The 27,644-nt window shown below is 37.7% G+C and overlaps 1 protein-coding gene across 1 annotated transcript in view; it reads right to left on the minus strand.

Moving 5' to 3' along the window:
* Positions 1–27,644, minus strand: part of LOC130091562 (thrombospondin type-1 domain-containing protein 7A) — a 130,404-nt gene that overhangs the window by 68,982 nt on the left and 33,778 nt on the right. Inside the window, exons 2-3 of the mRNA XM_056259504.1 lie at positions 13,523–14,378; positions 6,373–6,621 (exon numbers count right to left, since the gene is read on the minus strand). Of these exons, the coding sequence (XP_056115479.1) occupies positions 6,373–6,621; positions 13,523–14,378 (1,105 nt within the window). The remainder of the gene's footprint in view (positions 1–6,372; positions 6,622–13,522; positions 14,379–27,644) is intronic.

Consider the following 27,644-nt stretch of genomic DNA (forward strand, 5'->3'; position numbering starts at 1 on the left):
TATGCTCATGTGCTGACTCTCACATGGCAGAGCTGGGGTCAACCGTCTCCCGACAGGACCTCCTGCTCCACGCCGGCACATCTCCATGGAGAGCTGAAAGCATGAGACGTGACTGCTGTTTTTAGTGCTTGTTTCATACATGCCCGTAGGAGAGAAACATCCCGTGAGATCTCTATAATATCTCAATTGCTTCTCCTTGACAGCAGAGATTAAATTGATTGCAAATTAGCTTAAAATAATATTTTTCAGTTACACACTTCTCAGATTCGCCTACAGATACCCCTTTTCCACCAAAAAAGAACCGGTTCGGAACTGGTGCTGGTTCAAAGTTGGTTCGGAGTTGGTTCAACTAGCGAACCTTCTCAGATCCTGTTTGTTTTTCCACTGACTAGAGCGCCCAGCATGAACGACGTCGTTATGTCACTGTGTACGTCGCCATCCATCTTAGCTAGAAATGCTTGCAAGTACAACATTACTTTGGGATTATCTCCAACTCGTGAACCAAGAAGGCTTTAAAAACAATTGAAATATGTAAGTATTTTAATCTTTTTCTTTGATATGTAATCTTTTCTGATTAGTTATGTACCCCTGTCTTGTGTCTTTTTTTTTCTTTCCATTTATTTGTTCTATGACTGTTTTCTTCTTTGCTTACATAATGTTTACAATAAAAAACTAATAAAAAAAAACTAGAAACGCTTGCGCCAACTTCAAGCATAACAATTACAATGGCGGACTACATCATGTTTCTGCAAATGTTTCTCCTGGCTTTGCGATCCTATATAATGGTCAGAAAAGATGTTTAGAACACATCTAAACCCGCCCCCGCCGTAAGCATGACGTGGTAAAAGAACGGTTCTAGTCCAGCAAAGAGTTGGTGCCGCTTTAGAACCAGTTTTCCTGGCCGAGAACCGGTTCTTTGGCTGTCGAAACAAAGAACTGGTTCGCGCGCAGGCACCGGCTCCGAACCGGCTCTCAAAATGCTTTGGTGGAAAAGGGGTAAGAGAAGACTATATCCCTATAGAGAATTGTGCTCAGATTTGCCAAGATGCCAAAGTCAGAGATTTTAAAGGGGTCCTATTATGCTTTTCCACTTTTTCAACTTTAGTTAGTGTGTACTGTTGCTGTTTGAGCTTAAAAAAAGGTTACAAATCTCAAAGTCCACTCCAAAGCGAGACATTTCATTAAACAGAATCCCCTTTTCAAGAACTACAACGAACGGCTCGTTTGGACTACAACGCGTTCTTTCGGGTCTTGTGAAGTCATAATGTTCCTCATAAGTCAGTTCGCACATTTCATTTTCGGAGTGCCACGAGACTTACAAGTAATGCACTAAAACATTGTCAGGTTCATGTTAATCTGTTTCGGATATGTTTATGGTTACGTTTACCTGGTACGTCATTTTCAAACACGATACAGCATTTTAGCGACACTCACCGGACATTTAAATTCAGAACTGCCACAATATGTATATCCAACGCAATAAAACGTTGCCAGATTCACATTTATCCGTTTCAGATAAAACTTTGCAAGTATTGGAAAACGCGCAAGATGCAACGTAATATCATTTTGGAGAAATGTTGCCACAGGCATGTTTTTCCAATGAGCCTAGGCTGCAAACGTGAGATAAAAACACATTTTTCTTAAGTGGCCGAGCCATTTTAGCTTGCTTCAACAAGTCTTTGAGCTCTTTTATCATGCGTTTCACAGACTGCATCACAAGTGCAATGCTGTACCAGGTGAGCTACTGGGCAAGTTTACTATGTTAGAAAAGCCATATGGAGCTGGTTATGTGATGTGGGTGGTGATGGTGCAGTGGATTAGACACATGCCTTTGGTGTGAGAGACCCGGGTTCGAATCCACTGTGAGACACCAATGTGTCCCTGAGCAAGACACTTAACCCCTAGTTGCTCCAGAGGCGTGCGACCTCTGACATATATAGCAATTGTAAGTCGCTTTGGATAAAAGCGTCAGCTAAATGAGTAAATGTAAATGTAAATGTAAATGAAAGTCAAAATGTATTAGTTTACAAATCATGCACTACGGTAAAAGTGTTTTGAGGTCATACTGTGTAAGGAACCGAACAAATATAAGTCTTTATTTATCAATGATCTGTCCCTGTAATCATCATTTGTGTGAAAAAGAATACAAGTTGTTGATGTTTTACTGCCATGTTCATTCCAGCTGTAAACTGCAGTGAATTGTATGGTAGGTTTTTGGAGTTTTAGCAAAAATGTAGGTATGATTTTTCAATGAGCCGATGTTGTTCATTTTATTGCTCTGTACTTTTGCTGTACATCAATAATTGTCTCATACTCTGATTTCTCTGAAGGAGAAACATCTTGAAACTTCAATGACATGGAACCACATTAAATCTTTTGAGGTTTGAAATAGCAACTCCAGCAACACTGTTTCCTTCAGGTTGACACATAATGAGACATGACAAGATGACATCAATATGTTGCCGTATATCACATCATATCAACACTTCAATCACTTTCATTTTTCGCAGACACAAAACCATCTTAATGAAAACCTTTGATCCCAAGCAGTGATAAGAGAGCACACTGATGCTGGATGTCATGTCTAAATAAGAAAGTGTTACATCTGCAATTCAAAAGCACTCATTCATATTGACTGTTTGAAATAATGCATGCAGATATCACAGGCTCAACAATATGGATTTTTTCCCTGCTGACCCTGTTGAGCCAATAGTAGATTATTAAATCCCCTGCCAAAATTTGTACTGGCCCCGCGGCAAGAATGAATAACAGAATAGCATATAAATGTGTTTATATAAGTCCATCTCTGCTTATGCCATAGGTTTCTACCTATGGATAAAAAAAAGCTAGTCGACAAACTGCTTTTGCTGGAGACGGCAGGCACATGCAAAGATGGACAGCTATTATTGTAAATCCACTGAATTATGAAATGTAATTTATTTATCTGATGCAAAGCTGAATTTTCAGCATCATTACTCCAGTCTTCAGTGTCACATGATCCTTCAGAAATCATTCTAAAACATTTCTTATTATTATCAATGTTGAAAACAGTTGTGATGCTTCATATTTTTGTGGGAACCATATTTCATGGTTCTTTGATGAATAGAAAGTTCAAAAGAACAGCATGTATTTGAAATAGACATCTTTTGTAACATAATGAATGTATTTACTGTTACTTTTGATCAAGTTAATGCACCCTTGCTGAATATAAGTATTTTAAAATGATTAATGCCCCCAACTTTTGAACAGTAAATATGCATCACATATATTATACATATAATAGTAGAAAAGTTTGCATGCTGTGTCTAATTGATATGTATTGATTTCACTGTACTTTGTGTTTACATCGAAAAGACTTATTACACTAGCCTAGAAATCTAGACGCACCCTAGCGGCAGCAAAAATTATTTTGCAGCAAAGTGTGGTCTAGCAACTCTCCATAGACTTTTGAGCTGGAAAAACCAAAAACTGGTCCGGCCAATCAGATCGTGTAGAGTTGGTGGGGGCGGGCTTAACATAATGACGGCAAAGTTATGACGGTTCCGCGTGATTTCCATAGGTGATTTCCCTCTGCTTGAAAACAAAGAAGATACTGCTGGCGAACAGCGGTCTTTCGAATCGGCTTTGCCCGCGACTCTGGAGGACTTGGAGTTAAGAGAACGTCACTTAAGTCATTCCTAAAAAAGGAAGATGTGTTCAGAGTTTTGACGACCGGATACGGCAAAAGTTTAATATACCAACTAGCTGATTCACTGGTGGAAAAAACGCATGGGACTGGCAGCGTTCCAAACCGCATACTTCCCTACTATATAGTATGGGAAAAAGAGTAGGCGAGCAAAAAAGTATGTATGAATCCAAAAGAGTAGGCGAGAATTACCTGGGTGACGTACTAATTATCGCGAGATTCGGACTTAAGTGCGTTCGAATATGCCTACTTTCCTACTATATAGTAGGCGAAAACAGTACGTGAAGGAAGCAGTACGTCCGAAACATCAGTATTCATAAAAGAGTAGGCGAGAAGTTCCCGGATGGCTTACTGCTTCCGGCCCGATTTTTGAGTGCTGTCCGATGCGTACTTCTATCCCAGGAGGCCACGCGAGAGCATACGTCATTATCAAACATCACGGAGATTAGCGACGCCGGGGGTTTTCAAATGTGAGTAAACACGGTTCCTTATGTGTTAAACTACTATAGAGTAGATGTTTTAACTGTTGATGGTGTAAAGTAGTTAGACAGTATAGTATAGTTGTGATTTTGCTGTAAAAACATGTTTAGTATAGCTAGCTAACAGGGGAGCTCTAAGCACACGTAACGTCTCTAAAGTGGATTTACATAACATCTTAAACACGCTTATTTAAAATGTCTGTTTACATCTGAAAGGAAAATATTGTAAGTACTGACATATTGCAGATGAGCACATCACAACATGAAAAAGACATCTGAGTGATGTATTCGTGGCATTATTATAGGATAACGTTAATTCACTGTTGTCAACACTGTTGACATTAGACACATGTGCTGTAAATAAGGTAAATAAACAAATCTATAAAGTAACTAATCGTGTTTTTATTCAGACTGGTGTGAGCACTGAGGATGAGGAGCCCAGAGCTGAATCCTGGAAACGGTGCCATGGATGAGACGCTCCATCTCTCCATCTGCCCTTATCGCCTCAGATTGTGAAGCGCAGCAACAAGCTCCGGCACGAAGGCACGGTCACCTCTGGTGAATTCATCAGAGTAAAGCCGCAGAATGGGAACCGCTGTGTTGAGATGGCAGTAGATGTGGGGTTCAGCGCCTTTATGCTTGTAGTTTGAATAAAGATTTGTTTCATGTGTTGTTGAATTGTATATGCATTTGTTTATTGTGTGATGGTTACTTTTATTTGTTCTTTTACTCATTTATTCATGTTTCTTATTGTTGTCAGTATATAAAATATAATTATTTAATGTATGCATTAATTCATTGCTTGACTGACAATTGAGATGTACATGCATAATTCATATGACAAATCAAATTACATTTTGCTTGTTTTATTAAATTATAGTATATAAAAAAAAAGAGTAATATAATTAAGTATATAAAAAAAAGAGTAATATAATTAAGTATTGGTCAGCATTTAATATTATTTTGTTTAAGTTTTGGGGTGGGCTAACAATGCAATTCATTCTGAGGTAATATTAATTTTCAAGGAGCGATACTTACATTTTTCGAGTATAAAGTCAACAGTTTTCTCCAAAGGAGATCTTCGAGCAGCTGCCCGTCTCCTTTTGCAGACATTACAAACGCCGAGGAAAACTGTTCTAGGTTGTGCTGTCGAGTTACTGATGTTATGAAGTGTTAGTGCACCTGTCGCTCATATAATTTAAACTTATTACATAAAGATCATAGAAAGATACCATAGTTGTATCTAACAATGAACAATCATAATGACAAAACAGAAAACATAAGGATTATTGGTTTGTGTACATCATAATATGATATATACACAGGAAAAAAGAACAATAACAAGGCTAAATATCTTTAAATAGTTCTTCATAATAGGCCCTACATTAAAAAATTGTTTTGTTGTTATAAGTCTGAGGGATGAAATGAGAGGTAAATTCATCAAGAAAAGAGGAAAACTTAAAGGAGAAACTTTTTGGGTATAAAATAAAGAAATTAACATATTCAAGAGATGACGATTTTGGTGTTTCTTAAAAACAATCGTTATAAGGAACTGTGGGTCACATTAGTAGGGTTTAAAATATAACAACTTAAATCAACCCTAAATGTATTCACAAAATAAATTGGCAGCTGTTTCTTCAACAATACCACAAAATGAGCAAGTTTCATCAATATCAAGATATTTACAGATAGATGAATTAAACGTGTCATTCATCTTTTAAGTTGTTGCGCTTGTGATAACGCGTCGTAGGTCACATGATAACGTCAATATGGCAGATGATGTCCGGATCGCATTCATACTCAATGAGATTTGGCTATAAAGTACCTCCTCTTTTAGCGCTCGTTAAGTAAGTACTCATTGAAATTAAGTACCTACTCATTGAGTATGCGGTTTGGAACGCAGCCACTCACTCAGCCACAGCCGTTCGTTGCTCTGGTTGGTTGTAGCGCTATCCTATGCGTGCCGAGGGATATTGAAAGACAACCGTTTATCCCGCCCCTCGGATTGAGGTAAGCCAATTGTGAGTTCCCAGACCTAACATCTTGATGTAGGTCTGGCTTGCCATGCTATTATTACACCTCACTTTTCAATACACTATCTAGTACATCATGAGAAACATGCAACCAGGGACTTTGCAAGGCTTGAAAACATATACATGATCAACAAATGCAAAATGTAGCGAGGACTAGCATGTCCGTGGTACTTACATGGCGCAGGGCGGCACCCCGTTCCCTTCAGGTTCACAGGTCTGACTTTCCTCCAGGTCGGGGCACTCGGACCCTCCTCCTGTAGGAAGCCGGGCCAGCTGTCTGCTGCGGGAGCGCGTGCCCTGAGGAACACTGGAGTCCGAGCAGGTCTTGGAGCACAAGCCCCACTTGCTCCATTCACTGACCACACAGTCTTTAGGCATCAGGCAGGACTGGTAGGTCTCTGGAAGACTCCAGTGAGGACACTGGCTGATACAGGACAGAGGGGTAGAAAGACTGGTCAGTCAAAATGACAAGATAATCATTATTTTACAGTTAATTAAGCATATTTGTTTCATAGAAATAGAATAAATCTTTTTTATGAGAGTGATATGTGTCACGTTGGCTTGGGTTTTGTTTGTGTTCATGTCTTTCATTTTGAAATTCTCGTAGTCTTGGTTCCTGCTTGTGTCATGTGATTCCTTGCCCTCATGTGATCATGTCTTTTACTGTTCTGTGTTCTGATTGGTTGATTGTCTTGATTGTTCACAGGTGTTTCTTGTTGTTAGTCATTAGTTTTTGTGTATATATAGCCCTCATGTTGTCTCTGGTCTAGCTTTGTCCATGTAACCACTGTTGTTTCGGTTTAGTTCAGTTCTAAGTCAAGCCAAGTCTTTGTTTAGGTTGTATTCAGTTCACATTTATGTTAAATAAACTGCACTTGGGTTCTACACCCAAGTGGACTTTCATTGCAATATAAGACTAAACTATATTTATATATTTATACCATGATACCAAATTAAATTACAAAAAAAATAAAACACATATTTTTTAATTTGCGGTTTAATTTTAGATTTAATAATAAAATGTTAGAGCAAAATAACAAAATAAAATTACAAAAATCTAATATGATAATATAAATATCATTAAATATGATAAATAATTACTTTATTTTATTATCCTATTTATTGAAACATTAGAACATTAGTATAGTATTTTATTATAAAATAAAATACTATAACCTGAAAATGGTCAGCTTTCTTCTTGGTAGAATAAATGATTGTATTTTAAATCTTACATGAGTTTAATATTATGCCATGTATTGTTGAAATGTTCAAAGAAATGTCTAATGTATGGCAACTTTTGTTACAAACATTTTTTTCCTCCAAGTACAGTCCTCTGTACCTAATAAAAATAAGCAATAAAAATAATTAAAAAATAATATTAAATATAAAATTAAATAATCACAACAACACTTTATCTTTGAATACTTTAATGACATGTTTTTTGTAACTTAACTCAATTTGCAGTTGAACAACAGCTTTTGTACAGTAAGTGTTTCAGTGGCCGGTAGCTGAACGCTGAGCTGTGTAAATGCAGCAGTTTCTCATGGTCTCTTATTATCTCAGTAAGCGTTGCAGCTGACGAGCTATTACAGATAATTACTGCTTCCTTTCCAGCGTAGCTTCATTTAGCAACTGCTCATTTAGGTGCCAAACTCACCTCAGGGCAGCACGGACTCTTAAACGCACACACTTCAAAGCTGGCACTGTTTTCCACCCACTTTAAACCCAGATTAAGATGTCTCGAAATCATTTTAAAATCTGGCAACATAACGACACCATATTGCAGCACAATAACTTTTCCTGAGGTATAAAACCGATAGTAGCCACAGGTAAACTGTCTTTGGCAGAAATGGAGAGTATGCCAGTCTGTTGATGGAATAGCGATTGTGGGCTACTGTCAAAATTGTGACTAGGACTGGGCAAAAATAAATTAATTTATTAACACAACAGAATAAGATGAATCTATTTACCAGCAGAACCAGGACAGTTAAAAAAAAAACGCACAGGCTGAATGAAGCTCACTTGAAGACAACAGTTCCTTCTATATTAACATCTTAACTAATTGAAAATAGCCTTAAATAATGTAAAGTTACTGTACCAGCACACATCAAGCAGTTCGAACGAACAGTACCTGCTTATAAAAGCGAATGAACATATCCTGTATCTGAAGCTGAACTCCAAACAATCAGCCACTGATTGGAACCAGCCGATAACAAAGAATTTTCTTGAGTGTCAAATTGGTATCAAACTGTGTTGTTCTGCTGAAATGCGCATTGCTGCACTTCCCAATATTACTAACATGCATAGTTTTTAAGCACAGTGTAGCACATTTTGGTGAGCTTTTGTTTACAGCTTGTTGATAGAATGAGGACACCAACATTTCCATTTAAATGAGAATGATGTTTCTCCTTTAATGCAAGAATAACTCAATTGTGGGAATTCAGGAGAACCTCAGTGCAGCAGCAGGAGTATTATGAAGAAGTCCATCAAATCCTAAATAAAATTAGCAGGAAATTCTAAATTGAACAATGGGAAAGTATGCATAAAATTTAGGCAACACTGAACAAAGGTATAGCTAATGTACATTCTTTAAGAGTGTCTGTGTAAAGTCACACACATAAAGCACTAGTACAACAGACGAGATCTTAGATATTACATTAAGATCTGTTGGTTTACTATACTGACAAAAGCAAAGTGATGAAACAGAATAAGAGTCGTGTGATTGGTTTGTTCGTGATTATCTACTCGCTTATCACAGAGCAAGTGCTTAAGAAAAACTTCCACTTTCTTGAACTAGCTAAACAAGTATGGATATTTCAGGAGCAAAAAGAAACAAGTCAAAGATTAATATTTATAATAGTAATATTTTTTTTAAAAAGATCATATTCAGTGAAATTGACACTATAATCCGACAGAACAACATAAATAAAGTGGTTTTAGAAAAAAACCCCGAGCTTCTAACTCCACCTGGAGTGTTATTTGTTTTGCAAAAATCCACAGCTCCCGGATCATCGGGTCCAATCAGCGCAGGGGTGTGTGAGATCTGACTGTCAATCACAGATCGGGCACACGCAGTGTTGCCAGACGTACGATAATTATCGTATTTGTACGATAATTTTGACCTCTGTACGATGTACGATCAATAATGGAAAAAAATCCCATAATGTACGATAATTTCAGAATTTTGTGACACTTCAATCGGAGGTCATTGTAATCATAGTGCTTCTATACTCATTGATCTAGCTGTGGATCTACGTCATGATTGTGACTGTGAGGAGAAAGTGAAGGTAAGAGAGCACGGCAGAGAGCGAGAGACCTTGCGTGTGTGCTTCATGAAAGCTACTAGTGATGGGCGGATCGATCCTAAAGTATCGATACTTCGATACTGACGTGGTATCGAAAAGGATCGATCCTCACATAAAAATATCGATCCAAATGTGTATTTTTTCTACTAGTAATTTTTTATTAATTTTGCACGCAATTCAGTGCGAAAAATAAGCGAATGTTAGCGGGTAATTGTGTAGGATAGAACCTTGTCTCGTAGTCATCTGTATACAAGACGAAACCAATCAATCACAGAGAGCGTTCGATGCTGGTGCTTCGCTGAGCTCACAGGCCCAGTGCGTTTGGGAAACGAAGCCTTGCTTAGATGACAGAGAAACCATCGGGAGTTATTTCGCAATAAACAAACCAAAACTGTACATAACGATTTAAAATGTTGACGTCAGTAAGATCTTTTTTATGAAATTAATATTTTTATTCAACAAGGATCGATGCATTAAATTGATCAAAAGTGACAGTCAAGGGTTTTACACTGTTTAAAAAAATCTACTTCATATAAATGCTGTTCTTTCAACTTTGTTCATCAAATAATTCTGCATAAAATGTTTCATAGTTTCCGACAAAATATGAAACTGTTTTCAACATTGATAATAATAAGAAATGTTTCCTGAGCAGCAAATAAGCATATTAAAATGAATTATCATCATGACTGGAGTAATGATGCCGAAAATTCAGCCTTGATCACATGAATAAATTACAGTTTACTATGGCATAGAAAACAGATAGCCTATGTTAAATTGTTATATTGTAATATTACAGTTTTTACTAAGAGAAATAAAAATCTTACAGACCCCAAACTTTTGAACAGTAGGCTAGTACTAGTAGGCTAGTACTATAATTAGGGTAGTTTTGTAAAAGTCACTGACTAATTAAAGGGGAGTTGAGAGCACAAATCACAAAATAGGACTAGTAGTCATGAAAACGTGTTCAGATTTAGCATATTAATGATGCATTCACCTCATAAATCATGACACACTGCTCTAGCACAGGAAAGTGCATATAAGTTCAAATGCATGCTTTTAAAATGAAAAAGTATCGGTATCGGCGATACTGGCCCTGTATTTACTTGGTATCGGATCGATACAGAAATTTGCAGTATCGCCCATCACTAAAAGCTACACACCGCGTCAACAATCCAGTCAACTCCCCATCCCCCCGTCCCCATCCCCCCGTCCCCGTCCCCCCGTCAACCGTTTGGCGCGTGTACGATAATTCTCTTCAAAATATAATCATTTTGAGCTTCTGGTACGATACTTGGATATTTCCAATCTGGCAACACTGGGCACACGCCACCCCTCGTGCACGTTACAATCACATGCACACGCCTGAAGGAAGTTCGCGCAGTAACGAAGAGTGATGGCAGAAAATCAAGTAAGCTCATTTAAAGGTATAAATGACGTTAGCAATTGCAATCTACCGGTAGATTAGCCAAGACAGCCTACCTCCACATACTCCATGGTGTTGATGATGGATGCTGATGAGGCGGGCGCGTTCACTGAAAATCTGGTGCACACACACTGACGAGCATGAACTCGGTGGGGTATTCGTTGATAGTGGGGGAGGGCCATGATGAGAGTTGTAAACATTCAAAATCCACTCAATCTGCCAGACTTGCCGACTGCAGCTTTAAATAAATACTCTGCCATTCAAAAGTGCGAGGTTAATAAGATTTGTTTTAAAGAAATTGATACTTTTATTCTGATGAAAAAAGTGACATTAAAGACATTTATAATGAAAAGATTTCTATTTTCAAATAAATGCTATTCTTTTGAACTTTTTTATTCATCAATAGAATCCTGAAAATATGCATCACTGTTTTCACAAAAATATTATGCAGCACAACTGTTCTCAACATTGATGATAATAAGAAATGTTTCTTGAGCAGCAAATCAGCATATTAGAATGATTTCTGAAGGATCATGAGACACTGAAGAATGGAGTAATGATGCTGAAAGTTCAGCTTCGCATCACAGGAATAAATTCCATTTTAAAATATATTCAAATAGAAAACAGTTATTTTAAATGGTAATAATATTTCACAATATTGCTGTTTTTACTGTATGTTAATCAAATGCAGTCTTGGAGACTTAGTTCATCTAAAAAAAACGTATAATCGTACTAACCGCAAACTTTTGAAAGTGTATCTCCAGTATCCTATACCAAAAGCATTAGCCTAACGTTATGAAACTAATTTCAAGAATGACCACACCAGATCCACACAGTCTAAAAAGATAGTTTTTTTTAAACTTAGATTTAAATTGAAACAAATCTGAGGGAACTGGAAGACTATTTCACAGTTTTGTCCCAACAATAGAAAAAGCTTGACGATCCTTGATGTTGGCCATTCAGTTGTTTCTGTGAACGTAACATTACCTGGAGAAACCTCAGGCTAGAACACTCTGAATGTTTTTCTTTCAAATATCAAAGGCCAAACACTGTACGCCTGAGATACACAACCTTTAAGGCTGCACCAAAACTTTTTAAATAACTACAAAACTCTTGAACATTTAATACTCGTCTGAAAGTGCTGGCACAGACTCCTGCTGTGTCACACAATCTGCTGCTGGGGAATATACAGTTGTCATTTCTACAGTTGAAAATAGACATCAAGCGTGGGAGTGCTTTGACAGCACAGCGGAGACCCAGACGAGTCACGCAGCCGTCATCCTCTTACTGTCAGCGGCTGACGGAGAACACACACACACACACACACACACACACACCGGAATCCCTCGTTTTAGGACTCATTTAACCGCTATTCGCACTACAACAAAAGAGATCCAGCTCAAGAGAAAGTAATACGTAATGGATTCCCTTTTAACGCAGACATTAAAATGACCAGTGTTTGTTTAATATTAATGGATAGAATGAGAAAGCCTCAAGCATAATATAAGCACATACGTGTCTTATAAGAATCGACCACCCGTATTAGACACCATATAAAATTAATGTGAGGGTTTCCATGGAAAACTGAATTGTGATCAAGTAATATTTTCTTAAAATATTACTTGACAAGACTAGACTACTTGACTGTAGTCTTGACTATTGAGTGTGCACATCAATAATTATCAATTAATTATTATTTTAAATGTTTTTTGAATGAATAAAAAATTATTAATAATCAACTTTATTAATTCATTAAAAAAAAATTGTGTGCTGCACCACAACACATTTTACAACATGAACTAATAAAAATAAAATATCTAAAGGAATATTAATAAATAATAATTTAGGAATTACAAACATAGTAAAGGTGTATCTAAGTCTTTGTACACATTGCATTTTTGAATACATTAATATGAGTGTTATTATTATTAATAATAATATTAATAATCTTAATAATATAATTATTGATATGATTTATTTTAATACATTGATTAATTCATAAACATCATTAGGTTTTGGGGGAAGTCCCATCATGAGACGTTTAACAACCTGAGCTAATGAAAAGAAAATATCAAAATTTAGAAATTAAAAACATAAAAGAATCATTGTACAAATTAAATGTATTATGGCATGTATTTTTTAAATAAACTAATATTAATGTTGTCTACTTATTTCTTAATATTAATGTATTAATGTATTAATAATCATTAAGTTTTTGAAGAGTTACACCACAATATATTTACAATCTGAAAGAATCAATTGAAAATATATAAATAAAAATAAGCAGTAATTCAGAAAAAAGCATCAAAAGTCATTGTCATTCATTGTTCGAATTGCATTTGAATGTATTTTAAACCAATCAATAAATAGGACAAAAAATAATACTTAACTCTTATTTACCAATATGTCAATTTTTCAGACGAAATATTTGCTCAAAAAACAACAATAAATAAAAAAGGTTACTTGGTAAATGAATTATTTTAAGATGATACGGTATACTGACCGGATTGCACTTCAATGCTTCACAACCTCACTTTAATTCATGTCAAAATAAGTCTACTAGACTTTCTTTAATTCTGATGGGAAAGGTCACTAACCTGAGTGATACCGTACTTCTGTTTCGATGTACACAAACCACTTGCCGAGCCTGGTAGCCTACTTCGATATACCAGAGGTCATCCTCCAGTCGAGTCAGCCTGTTGCGGTTCCTTTTGTTCTTGATAAGCTCGCGCATCTCCGGGTCTCTGTTTCCTTTCCTCTCTTTGCCTTTCCTCCGCCGGGCTTGTCGTACGGTGCGAGCAGGGGTGGCAGAGGAGGTCGGTGTCAGAGGTGGTGGTGGAGGTAAAGAAGGCAGTTTGCACTCGCTCCAGCCGCCCACTCTCAGATTGAACACCGTCTCTCTGCCCTCGCAGGCCCTCGGCGCACACGTCTGGAACTCCGTCAGGTTGGGGCAAGAAAGCCCACCGAAAAGCGGCGGCGCCACTATGGAGCGGACGCGGTTCTGCAGGCCCAGCCCGCAGGTCTTGGAGCACGTGGTCCAGGGGGTGAACTCGGTCACCACACAGTCTTGAGGGCAGGGAATGAGACAGGCCTGTTCCTGCCGGGGTTTGGGCTCAAAGTACTCACAGATGGAGTCGTCGGCCGCCGAGCCGTCCGCTCGGAGCGCACAGTTCACCCCCCGCGTCTGGATGCCCTCTTCGCCCTGCAAGCAAACACCTGCGCGGCCAGTCCGCAGCGATATGGGAACGCACTGGTTCCACGCGCCCCGCCGCCAGTCGTACAGGTCCTTGTGCCAGTCGCACACGCGGAAGCAGCTCTGCTGGTTGGCTGGTCGTGAGGACTGAAGGCAGTTTGTGGGAAGAGTCGTCCAGCCTTCCACATGAGCGCACCACACCGCCCGACTCTGACTCCCTCCTGGCCCGCACTCGCTGCCCATACATCTGCCCCATGGACCTGAGGAAAACACCACATGAATTACTGCAAAGTCTAAAAGCAAATGCAACATTATGCCGCCTTATTAGATACTTTGAAGGTTATGCCATAATGCGCTGTGAAGTTGATTTGATATATTCTGCATTATTGTAAATTGATCTTATTGTCATTTCTGTGATTTGTTTGTGAAAGAAGTCTCTTATGCTCACCAAGGTATTTATTAGATCAAAAGTATATCGTAAAACTGTAATATTCTGAAATATTATTACAATCTAAATGAACTGTTTTCTATTTGAATATATTTTGAAATGTAATTTATTCCTGTGATGCTAAGCTTATTTTTCAACATCATTACCCCAGTCTTCAGTGTCAGTGTCTAATATGCTGATTTGCTGCTCAAGAAACATTTCTGATTATTGTCAATGTTGAAAACAGTTGCTTAATATTTTTGTGGAAATCATGATATATTTCTTTTTTGGATTTTGTCTATTTTTATTAATTAATTAATTTAAAGCTGCAGTCCGCAGTTTTTCCTCTTTGTCGCCATCTCTATTGGAAATCTGCAATTGCAGTTATTCGCGTAATTATCAACTTTACGTGAGTTGTGCCTCGACACCGCACAGAGCGGATGAACACAATGTTTTGAGGATCTGTGAGGCTGTCAGTCGCCGCGCCGGTGTGGATACTGGCATTCAAAATCACAGATTATTCTTTTTGGAAGTATGACCAACATAATATTTTTCACTGGAAAATGTCATCTGAACAAGTGAGTAACATCCACTTTTGTTCTGACCGACTAAGGGAAAAAAGCATTCCAGTAAATCGCGCTGATTGAATCTAACGATCGCTTATCATATCACATCAAACCGTGCAAATTATACTTTGTTCTCAAATTGTTAATGTTCAACATCAGCATTGCGTGACTACATTTCATGCCCTTCCGATATTTGTCCTTGTTTTCGCATGGGTCCGGTTGCAGTCTCTTTGTTTCTGTAGCCGCTCCGAAGTCCGAACGAAGTCTTCTTGCATTTTACACCGGGTAAATCTGTTATCACTGGTGATTGTCGTTTGAACCTTTCTGGATCCGCCATCAAATTGATAAGTTTAATTATATCAAGTGCTGTGAGAAAAGGCTATAAATCTCCACCTCCAACATCCTCACACGCAATATAGCTTATACTAGCCGAGACTCTTCTTTATGTGTGTATGTGACGTAATGACGCAAAGACATGCTCGAATCTCCCGTGGGAATCCACCAGTACCACTGGAGTTAAAAACATTATTACAAGCTTACCGCTTTGAATCGAGCTAAGGCAAGCAGAGAGTTTTGAACACTGGCTGGTTATGTACTTGCTCAAAAATTTATTTTGGATAATTTTTAACCCAAAAAAGTTACGGACTGCAGCTTTAAATACGCCTGTTTAAATACAGAAAAGTATACATTAAAATAGATGGATCTAATACAAAAATTACAATATTTATACGAGCTATAGTTTTTATGCTTTTTAGACTGTCACTTGGCTTAGAATCATGCTAACGGCAAACTCTTCTGTGTGAAGAGCTATTTGGGAGTTGGTGCCTTTATGTGCAACATTATAAATCATTGGTATCATGAGGTACCAAACTGAGTTTAGATGCTGCTGGAAAGTGGGTGGCCCACTAAGTGTTGGGACGGAGGTTTAGACACCTTGAAATTTGAATAGGTTCAGTTTTGTACCTGACTGATCCTTAAGGTGATAATCCAAGTGTTGGGCTAATTAAACTATTTAGCTGTGAAGCAATTAGAAAGTCAAAATGAGTTAATCGGTACGTGCTGCTACCCCTGACAGCAGGGCGGTAATGAACATCAAACTCTAAATGGAGAACGGGAAGAGAAGCCGCAGCGAGAGCCTTGTGGGCTCTAATTTTAGGATAATGACAAATGTTACCAAACATACTAAACAGAATGTGATCTTAAAGAATGAATGCTAACGGCGGCTGGAGCTAACATCAGGCAATGACAAGGTTATGCATCAAGGAAATATTTTGGATTTATATTTTTATCATATTCATATATTACAATTTGTTAGCAAACCAGTTTCTTTAAACACACAGCAGCTTCAAAATTCACATTTGGGGTTCAACTATTTTTTTTTATATATATATAAGATATGGTAATGTTGGACCTTAATTAATAAAATTCAAAGATATGATGTGAGAATAAGTAAGTCTATCAAAGTGAGTTTCTAAATAATCACTTTTCTACTTTTAATCACAACCGGAGCTTTGTCTATCCGGATTCCCTTTATTCTATCATGGTAACCACAGTTGAAAACAAACCCAAGTTACTGCATTTAAAGTGTCATTAAATTAATTTCCCCTGCAAAAGCTTTCAGAATCCCATTTCTTTTTTTATGACAGTTGTGTTATTTACCAGTTTTATTGTGGTAAAAATAAATGGAATGAAAGCAAATGAAGTTAAACAGTTTTGCCCCATGTCTCAAGAATCAGTGGTAAAAAAAAAAAAAAAAAACTTAAACCAAGAATTCAGCAAACACTGACAGCAAACCAGCATGACAAATAGAGATCGATAAAGACAACACGACCTGTGATTGTGCTTCAGGGGCTCAATCTCACAGCCACATTAGAAAATGAGGCTTTATTACCATTAATTTTCACTGTATTACATTAGCTGTGTCACCATAACTAAGTTTCCATCTCATATTCCCACATTCAGCACCTGCATGATAAATAGCCCCTGTAACGAGTCCCAATAATAATCCATCTGAGAGGGTTTTTGCTGTAAACGCAGCCCATCAGGCCTCATCGTGTTCAACAAGAGCAGGGAAAATGGAGCTTTTGTAAAGCACAGTATGAAAAGTAGACCTATTCAACAAGATGTTTACATTTTCCAATTATGCCCGTGTGTACTGCTCTGCGGTTACTTTCTAGCCCAAGTCAAAGTCTCTGGTTATCTGTTTTTTTTTTTTTGCCAGTTTTATCACCTGGCTCTGGCTGTCAGGTCAAATTTGTAAGTATGATTATTAAAGTAATAGCATAGCACACCTCCCCGCAATGCATTTTGACAGCATCACTGGTTTCCACTGCAAAAAATAATAAATGAAAAAAGACTGGCTTCACAAACAGTTGTTATGTTAACTAAAACTATTAAAAAGAAATAAAGCTAACATAAAATAAAATAAGAAAACTAATAATACTGATAAAAGTAGCTATAACAAAATTACTAAAAATTAAAGTTAAATTAAAATGAGAATATAAAAGTATTATTTTTAATATTACAGTAATATCAAATTAAAATCAAAAATGTAATTTTTATCATATTATTTATTTTATTCATATTATTATTATCTGAAAATATGAATAAATACTATAATAGTGTTGTATATAAATAATACTAAAACACAACAGCTTTTTTCAAAGCCTAGTGAGTTTCCTTTATAGATGGCACTGACATTATAAGCGCACTATAGGCAAAAAATGTGTTGCCTTCAAAGACACCTTGATCTGATCTTTATCTTGATTTGAGGGTAATTTCATCCCAGAATGCATTTCAACAATAACATCTAAACTTTTCAAAAAAGAGCTCCAGTTACCAGTTGGATGATGAAGAAAATGGTGCAGTTACTGTTGTCTTGTAATCTTTTGCGAGATGCGTTTCAAATCGGTCACTTTGCGGTTTCACTCCAGTTGTCACATTGCCTTAGAAGGCAGCAGTGCTAAGGTGCTAAACATCAAGGTAGCTCACTAGATATGGATGCAGAGTCCAAATGAACATCTTTTATAATTTATTGCAAATATACCAGCAAACACAGTTCATAAAGCTACAGGGGGAGATATCACAGCATACATTTCTCCATTTATGTCACAGACTTAATGGCTGCGTGATGTGCTTCCTCCAATGGTGGGAGGGAGCAGAACTGATGTGGCTTCCTAAGGCTAATCGTCTTTGGGAAAAACAAGAATAAACAATCCCTACACAATTGTTTCCCCGAAAACAACAAAAGATTTCTCTTTTATGTCTTTCACCTCCCCCACAGGTTTATCAAGGGGATTTCGAGACTGGTGGTCTGAGCGTGAAGAGGTGTGACATGAAAAGCTCTCTGGAATAAGCAAAAATTAAAGGTGCAGTAAGCGATTTACAAAAAATAGCATGCATAAAATGTTTGTTCTACCTGAAACTGTTGTCTTGTGAAACTACACCCTTCTATGTGAGAGATCTAGACTCTAGATCTAGAAGGAAAAAGGGTATTGTCTTGGCCTAAAAAAAGAACGCAGCCGTAAATCAATTTTGCTTAACATTTGCAAAATTTCTGGAATCATTTAAAACACCTTTAAGAAAAAAAAAAAAATTTAAACTGGAAAAGTTTATTGAACCTTTTTATTGAATGAGAAAAAAATATATTCAAAATACTATTATCATTATTTTATTTTTTTGAGTATCATATTTGATACATTAGGCTTTTATGGCTCTTATATAGTATGATATAGACCAATTTTCAGCCGACGTCACAGTTACGTCACGGCGCTAGCTGGTGGCAGAACAAAGGGAAAACTGGAGGCGGCAAATACAAACCAGCACAGATTCGGCTACAAAATAAGGATCTTAAATTATTCTTCTTATTATTAAATGTCATCTTGTTGTGTTGTTGGGTGCAAGAATCAATGAAAAATTTATATGCTTTATCTGCAATTTTTTATTTCTAGAAAATATTCACCTCATTAAAATTGCACCGTAATGTCACTCTTTACATTGTCGTCTTCATGGCGCTGGCTAGGCAGAACTGCGGATCGTACCACACAAGTCTTGTACATGACCATTCAGCACATAGTTATAGGCATCTAAAGATTTATATGCCCTCCGTTTCTCTATCAGGTAACGTTAGGTGTAGAAGTCAGGCCACTCAACCGGAGGTAGCGTTAACGTTAATCCTGTCAGATCCTCAATGAGTGTACGGGTCAGCCAATCTGGTTCCGTCCGTTAAAATTAACTTTTGCAAATAACAATCGTGGTCCTGGACAGTGAGTGACCTTGCACATTAAGATAAAATCGGATTTTCTCCAGTCATTGTTAAAAACAAGCTAACAAAACTTGCAGACTTTACGTTAGTGAAGCGGCCAGAGGGATCGTTCTGCCACCACCTAAGCTCCGCCCACATAAAAACGTCACCATGTTTACCAACTGAAAATTGGTCTATAGTCCATGTGACTACAGTGGTTCGAATGTAATGTTATAAAGTGACGAGAACACTTTTTGTGCGCAAAATTTCTCGGATTTCATCAAAAATATCTTCATTTGTGTTCCGAAGATGAACGATGGTCTTACGGATTTGGAACGACAGGAAGGTGATGACAGAAATTTTATTATTGTTATTGTTCATTACTATAAAGGCAATTCAATAAAATTTTATTCAATTCGAAATATTTTTTCCTTTGAATTTACAAAAAACAAATTTCTATATGTCCCATTAGCGTGCTGTAAGATTTTGGTCGTACTTCTATCTCCCCGTGCTGGAGGATCAGGCCTACAGCAGGTCAGGATTGATCAGTATCTCACACATCATTATCTCCTGTGCTCAAAGGAGACGCCAGCTGTCATCATAAAAGGTAATTCTGGCTGACAAAGTGCTGGTCCGTCAGTGTCTGACAGGTGTGTGAGAAACAGAGTGCAGACAATTCAGACTGTCAGTCAAACAAACCCACTGTCCCAGTTCATAAAGAGAAATATTCGGTTGAAATACATCACTGTTTTACCAGTAATAACATGCATCATAAGATCTAAGATAGCAGAGAAGTGGGTCGCCAACTCTATCATTGTACATCTTAATGATTCCAATCCGGGTCTGCACCCTATGCAATTTGGATTTCGATCTCTTCACTCGACTGAAATGGGTGTTTGTGTTTTTGTCGAGAAGGTGAAGTTTTATTTAGATAAAAACAGTTATGTTGCTGCTGTTTTTGTTGATTTTAAGCGTGCGTTTGATACTGTGAATCACTTTAAGCTTTTGTCTAGACTGTTAACATGTGGCTTTAGTAATCAAACAGTTAAATGGATACAGTCTTATTTATCGGATAGAAAACAATGTGTGCAAATAAAGAATTGTAAGTCACCCTATCTTCAATATACACAGGGTGTTCCTCAGGGATCAATCTTGGGACCTCTGCTATTTTCACTGTATGTGAATGGTTTGCCCAATGTATGCAAAAATGTCGACACGATTATGTATGCTGATGATACGGTAATTTTTACACATGCCAAAAGTGCTGATGATGCAGCACATCAGCTTTCATTTGCTTTAAATGATCTGCAAAAATGGCTGAATGATTCATGCTTGTGTCTTAAAGTTAAAAAGACTGTATCAATGTTTTTTAGTAAACCTAAAACAACTGTGGCCACAGTAAAAGTTTGCTTGGGCGGACAAGAATTAACTAATGTTGAGGAATTTAGGTATCTGGGAGTTCTGATAGACTCGAAATTATCTTTTAAAAAACATGTCAAAAAAGTTGTGAAAACTGTAAATGTTAATTTACGGAACTTTAAACAGATTCGTATCATTAACGGATACAGCAGCGATTACGTTCTTGCACTCTATGATACTGGCTCATATTGAGTACTGTATCACAAGTTGGTCTTATACAAGTTATGCTGCTATTGGGCTAATTGAAGTATGCTACAAAAGAGCATTGAAAATATTAGATAAGAAGTCATATCATCATTGTAATATTCTAGATAAATTTAAGTTTTTAAATTTTGCGAATTTCAAATTATTTAAATCAGCCTGTCTAATCTATAAAGTTATACATGGTCTGGCACCTCCACCATTGAGTGATTTTATTAAACAAAAGTCTATCAGTGCTGTCGGGTCTCGAGTGACTAGAGCCACTATGAGAGGTGACTGTGACTTGGCGTTTAGGCGGACCGCCTTTTCACAGAACGCTCTATCATATCAGGGGGGTGAGCTCCTGGAATAGTATTCTTAAGTCAGTGAGGGAAAGCACAAGTTTAGCATATTTAGTAATCATTAGTATATATATCAGATGTAAAATAGAGTTAGTGTTTTACAAAAATAAAGGGGATAGAATTATCAGTGTGATATGGGTTGTGTAATAGGAGTTAGTATAGCATAAGCATGGGTTGTGTAAAAGGGGTCAGTGTAATATGGGCTTGTATGTTGTTATCACTGTTATTGTCCTTGCTTCTCTGTATATAGCCTGTGCATATAGTGTGTCTGTATGTATTTATGTGTAACATCTACCTGCTTGGGGGTCTGCAGATGGAAATTAGCCTATGGCTAATCTGGCATATTTACATTTGTGAAAAATGTTCATTAGTATTGTCCCTTTTGTCTTTTTTTCTACAAATAAAATAAAATAAATAAAAAATAATAAAATAAAGATGGGTTAGATATGGTTAAAAACAACAAAATAGTTTTATTTTGGCGCTGGAAAGGCAGAGAAGAGAGACTTGCTCTTTTTTTAGCCAATCAGAAGCACTCTCTGCCAGTCACTGGGTTTGGGGGCTGGGTTTTGAAGAGTGTGAAACGGTTAAAATCACTTGAAGCACCATTAATACAATTAACGGCTCAACAATTTCAGCAATTTCGGAAACCAAGAGCTGTTAGATGCCACAAGCACGTCTGGTTGATCATCTACTGCAAAAGTGTTGACCTACTGGAGACCAAAAATCCAAATGAACTCTTTAATATCTCAACAAAGTGATGAAATTTAAACCAAATGCATGCACTTTTTTAATGACCCTGGTAATCCTTGTATGTTTCTCATAGACAGACATATAGATAGATAACTGTGATGAAGTTAATGCATAAATGATTCTGAGTTCTGAATCTCTGATCAGTCTGCTGAATAAGAACAGGGCTTCATTAACAGCCCTGTGAAGTGATGCTTTTGTTTGATGCATTAAAAAAGACAGCGTGTGTTTCATTGCAATGAACCACTATTTCAAAGATACTCATAAAATAGCATGTGATTAATGTTAAAGAGGAGCATCCTTCATCAAAATGTAAAAAACCCACTTGATTTGTATAATGCACTGCGCTTGCACTAGAGACCCTTCTGATAAAGTCTTTCAAATCACTTTACATGAATATATTCCCCAGATCAGCTGCTTTTAGCATGTCGAAATGAAAAAGATACATACGTTTATTCTTCTGTTCCAGTCAGCTTCAGAAGTGAGTCAATCAAATGCGAGAAAACTGACCCCAGGCAAAGACCATTAAATTCATAAGCAAACTGTGAACTTCTTAGGACGCTCTGAAGATAAATCCAGTCATCCGTGTGCCTTCAGCCTTTCAACATCTCTGCTTTTGCAGATTTCAGAGTTAATTTCCACCAGAATAGTCAGATAGTGATGCACCAAAGGCTAACTCACACGTGATGCAACAAGCCACGAAACCTCTCTTCCAGTCTTCCATGTTCATTTAACAAGAGGTTTTGTCCTAACTAGCCACATTTCTGTTGTCTCACATCGCGCCCGTCCATCTCATAACTGCATTAAACATAAAATACGCTCATTTTAGTTTTTTTAGGGAGGTCTGAAAAATTACTAGTGACATGAAAGTTTCTGCATCACTCAACTCTTAAAAATAAAAATTCTTTATTGGCATTGGCCATGGATCCTTTCCAATGCACAAAAGTGTCTTCATGGCAGGAAAAGCCTCTTTAGATTATTAAAATCTTCTTCACACTAAATTTTTTTCTTTTTCTTTTAAGAACTATTCACTGAAAGGTTGTTTGGGGAACAAAAAAAAAAAAGTTTTTTATCCATTGCATTGCTTTGAAAAAGTGTAGGAAGCTGTGTTCCCATTAAATTTTACAATGGGACCATTTTTTCAGCTCTAAAAATCTCTAAAAACACTCACAGAAAAAGAAAGGGGGGGGGGGGGGAAACAGAAAAAGCTCAAGGGTAAGGCTGATCATTTGCATTAAAAGTCTGTATTTTTCACACTTTCGCATCCAATATTTCCTGATCGGCACTTCAGCTGTGAAATATCAAAAGGTCAGCTCGTAACATTTATTAGTCTCTGCACTCGTAGGGTTGTAAAGTGAGTTCCCAGGAAGAGGACATCATAACAGAATTTCACTACTCTGAACAAAGTCCTTCAGGTGCAATAAACAAGGGCTTTCAAACATTTGCTACAATATAAAACAGCTATATTTTAATACACTGCAATGTATTGAATGGAAGCTTATTTCCGCCGCTGAATAAAAAATAAAAAAGGTAAATGCGACTTTTTAATCTCACAATTCTGACTTTTTTGCTCAGAATTGTGTGATATAAACTCGCAATTGAGTGTTATAAAGTCCAGAGTGAAGCTGTAAAGTGGACTAGACTAGTCAAAAGATTTGCAGTAATAAGCATTAGGGTGGCGTCCTGTCCTGAGAAACATCGCATTTCTTTCATAATTCACTTAGCTACAGCCTTGAACGGAAATGACAAACGGAGAAAGAGGATGAAGGAAGTATATCATGTCGATGTGGTAAAACGGGCAAAGAGGAGAGCAGTTCCTTCGGGCTCTGTCGAAGCTCTCTGAGGGAAATTCATTTATTCAGCATGGCTATGAATCCATACTCAGCAGGTGAAAATCTACCTCACTTTTGCTCTTTGATGAGTAGAAATGTTCAATAACAAGAGACATTAAAAAACATCAAAGCGACCCTCTGTTCTTGAGGCTGTAGATCAATATGGAGGAACGTAAGCAGAGCAATTGAAGCATGACCCATGTTGAGAACATGAATCACAGCTTGTGGAAAAATCTCACATTAAAGCAAAAACGAATATTAGAGTTTCATTCGTTTCAGGCATAAACATTTTAAATGCTGTTTTTCTTTATTTTCCCCACAGGCAGATATGAGAAGTCACAGCAGGACCACGCGCCCCTCCGTACAGCAGTAAATATTAATACGGAGCCTGTGTGCAGCGCTTTGTTGATGCCGATCTGACATGCCACCTTCATGAAAACCTCCCTTGAGGCGGCTGGGAAGAGAAAAGAGGTTTTGCAGCCACAGAAGAGCCAGACTCGACCAATGTGCCCTTTAGATAAAAGACATTAAGTCTGGGGTCTGGACCGTGAGTGGCTTTTGGGTCATAAATGGTGAGGAGATGGTCATGGGGGAGAATGTTGCATCTATATAAAAGAGAAACCTGCATCTATATAAAAGAGAAACCTGCAGATATACAAGGACAAGATGGCAGAAACGTCATCGGCCGCTGTGCATGATGGCTGTGAGTGCTGATGAAACATTCACAGGGTTCCTACACATTTTCCATGTAAAAATTCCAAACTTTTCCAGAATCAAATATCCAAACCTCTCTGTATATTTTCCAGACCCTATTTTGCATTAAAGGTTCATACAGCATTATTTTCAGCATTATGTCGTTTTTTGTTTGTTCGTTTGTTTGTTGTCATGAAAAAATAGATAACATGCGCTTGCATAATGAGAAGAAACCTGAAACGCTTTATAACCTGCATACAGTATAGTCACCTCTGACACGTCGGTCTGATGCTATAATCGTGGTTTGATCAAAAATCGCACTGTTCACCAAACAGTGAAGTACAGTCTGATTTAGATTATTGTTTGTTCCTTTATCTGTTGCTGGTTTGAGTGGCACACACACTTTCTTTTAGTGAAGTTCAAAAGAGACTCGTTCATTGTAAAGACAAACAGTTTTGCATAATGAAAATGTGCACCTTGAATTCATTCAGTCTTGTTCGACAATCACTAAATGATCACTTAACTTTGCCCTGAAAACACTCTGCTTGTACGATAAATGTATTTATTTTATATTTTTTTGGGAAAACTAACTTGGAACCCTGCATTCAGAAAGACTGAACTCTAACCTTAAAGGGGTCATATAATGCCATTTTTGTACAAGCTAGTATGATTCTTTAGGGTCTAAATTAAAAGTTTGTAATATACTTTAATTAAAAATTCTCATTAGTATTGTAAGAAAACACTTATTTTACCTGGTCAAAAACAGCTCTGTTTTCAGCACGCCGTTTCAGTGCATATGACTTTAAATGATAATGAGCTTTGCTCACCCCGCCTCTCTGTTCTGTGCATACACCGTTTCTAACAAAATAACACAATAACCATAACGCGTTGTTCAGTATAAACGTGGGATAATGAATTATATTGAGAACGTCATACATAGAAAACATGCCGTAATGTACCCTGAGTGTAAACCTTAGACGCATTCATTGTGAAGCGTGCAGCAAGCGATTTGCAAAGATTCATATAAATATTAATATAAAGTTTAATAAAACGTTACACTCACTTCAGTTGTTCTAGAGGTTCAGCAGGAACACGAAAAGCTGGTTCCGATCCTTTATTCATGAGCAGCAGCTTAGCAAATCCAGCTTTATACTGACCCTCGTTTATAAAGCAGTCTGCTGAGAAATGATTCGCGCAAACATGAGAGCATTGACGTTGCTCGTGGGGAATATTCCCTTCGAAAACAAACTCAGCCACTGCGTCTTCAGCGGTTCGGATTTAGGAACATTAAAATGACTGCTGTGTTCGTTATTACACCCAAGAACGGAACACCACAATCGCTTAGACGCCATTCTGCTCATAGACAGTGCTCCAGCACAGGGCCGTCCATAAGGGGGGATAAAGGGGAACGTTTTCTAGGGCCCAGCCGCTAGGGGGGGCCCATGCAGTCCAGCAATAATTATGTTCATCCTAAATATAAGCAAAGGTTACCATATTTTAATTTTTAACCAAAATAGCACCATTTATTGTTGAAAGTGAGAAAAAAATGCATTTTATTTAATGTTGCTTGAGTAAAATGTAGCCTGTGTCATAATGAAATACCCCTCTCCTGAAAATTGTCTGAGTAGGCTATTTGTTTGTTGTACGTAACGCAAAGTCAAAACGCCAGTGCTTCGCACCAGTTCGCGGTCAGCAGCGCAACACGATGGAGTGCGCGAATTGACACGGTAAGACCATAGACAGTAAAAGAAAAAGTAAGACCTATTGCTCACCACCTCCCCAGTGTGATTGAAGCAATCGATTGCCTAAAATCGTCCTGTAAATTATCTAATGAAGCCTTATCAGATGCGCGAGACGACTGAGAGAATATTTCATGTCAAATACAGCAGTTGTCATGTGCACTCTCTGGCTAAAACTACTCCAACATATCGAAGATAGGATGGAATTTGCTTCTGCAGAGTGGCAGCCTTAGATGTTGGACAGGTCGCGGGAATGGGGTTGTTTCATGACAATTGTACTTTTTATTTCATTTCATTGGTTGTTGCGTTAAATCGTACCCAGATACAATAGTGCTATTTTCTAATTGGCTTTTGTGTAGCTCGACTAACAACACAGGGGAGACGCTCTTGATCCAAAGTGAGAGCGGCGAGGCCAGAGACATTTTGGCCGCTGCGGCATATTAGATATATTATAAATCGTTTTTCCGCTTGAGAAATACAATGTGTGGCGGGAGTGCGTGACAAAAGACCGAAATGAGTAACTGTCATGCTCAATGCGTGACACTTGAGAGCCCTGGGTGTGTGTGTGTGTAACTATACACACACACCCCATCACTGAGTAAGTCTCTCTCAGTTAAATGTATGTGTTAATGTAGGAGAGAGAGAGAGAGAGAGAGAGAGAGCACAGGCATGATATGAGTAGCCTATTGCAAATTTGGGGAGGACCCATTCACTGGACCTTTTCAGGGATCCAGTCATTTCTGTGGGCGGGCCTGCTCCAGCATATCAACAATGACCGCCCCGGTCCGCGCAGAATATGATTGACAGCTCCCTCACGAGCGAGGGCGGGTCTGTGTTGAAACGATGCTGTCAATCAACAATCGTGGGAGGGGCTTCCGACCGTGTGACGTCACAAAATCGAACGGCTCAATTTGAGGCAGGGGAAAACATATAAGGAGATTAAAACAAAAACACTGGATGGATTTTTATCATTATATGATGGTTGTGTACAGGCACTGCCAACACACATTTCAGTACAATCAACTTGTAAAAGTGCATGTACCATTATATGACCCCTTTAAAAATGTTACTTAATATAGCTGGATTTTTTTTTTTTTTTTTTTTTTTACATTTTATATTTTAGTGCTCATTTTAAATTATGGAATTAGCGCATTTTAGCCTCACATTATAATTAAAATTATGGAAGATAAATACTGATTTAGAGATTTGCAACAGATTACATTTAACATTGTTTAAAATGATTTGTCTCGTTAGAGATTAACTTTAAAGACAGTAGGTGTGATGAAGTTCGGCTGGATTGCCCTCTAGTGTCACGAGA

The sequence above is a fragment of the Rhinichthys klamathensis genome, unplaced genomic scaffold (genome assembly GCF_029890125.1).
Source record: "Rhinichthys klamathensis goyatoka isolate OS25496 unplaced genomic scaffold, OSU_Roscu_1.1 h1tg000168l_1, whole genome shotgun sequence".
NCBI lineage: Eukaryota > Metazoa > Chordata > Actinopteri > Cypriniformes > Leuciscidae > Rhinichthys > Rhinichthys klamathensis.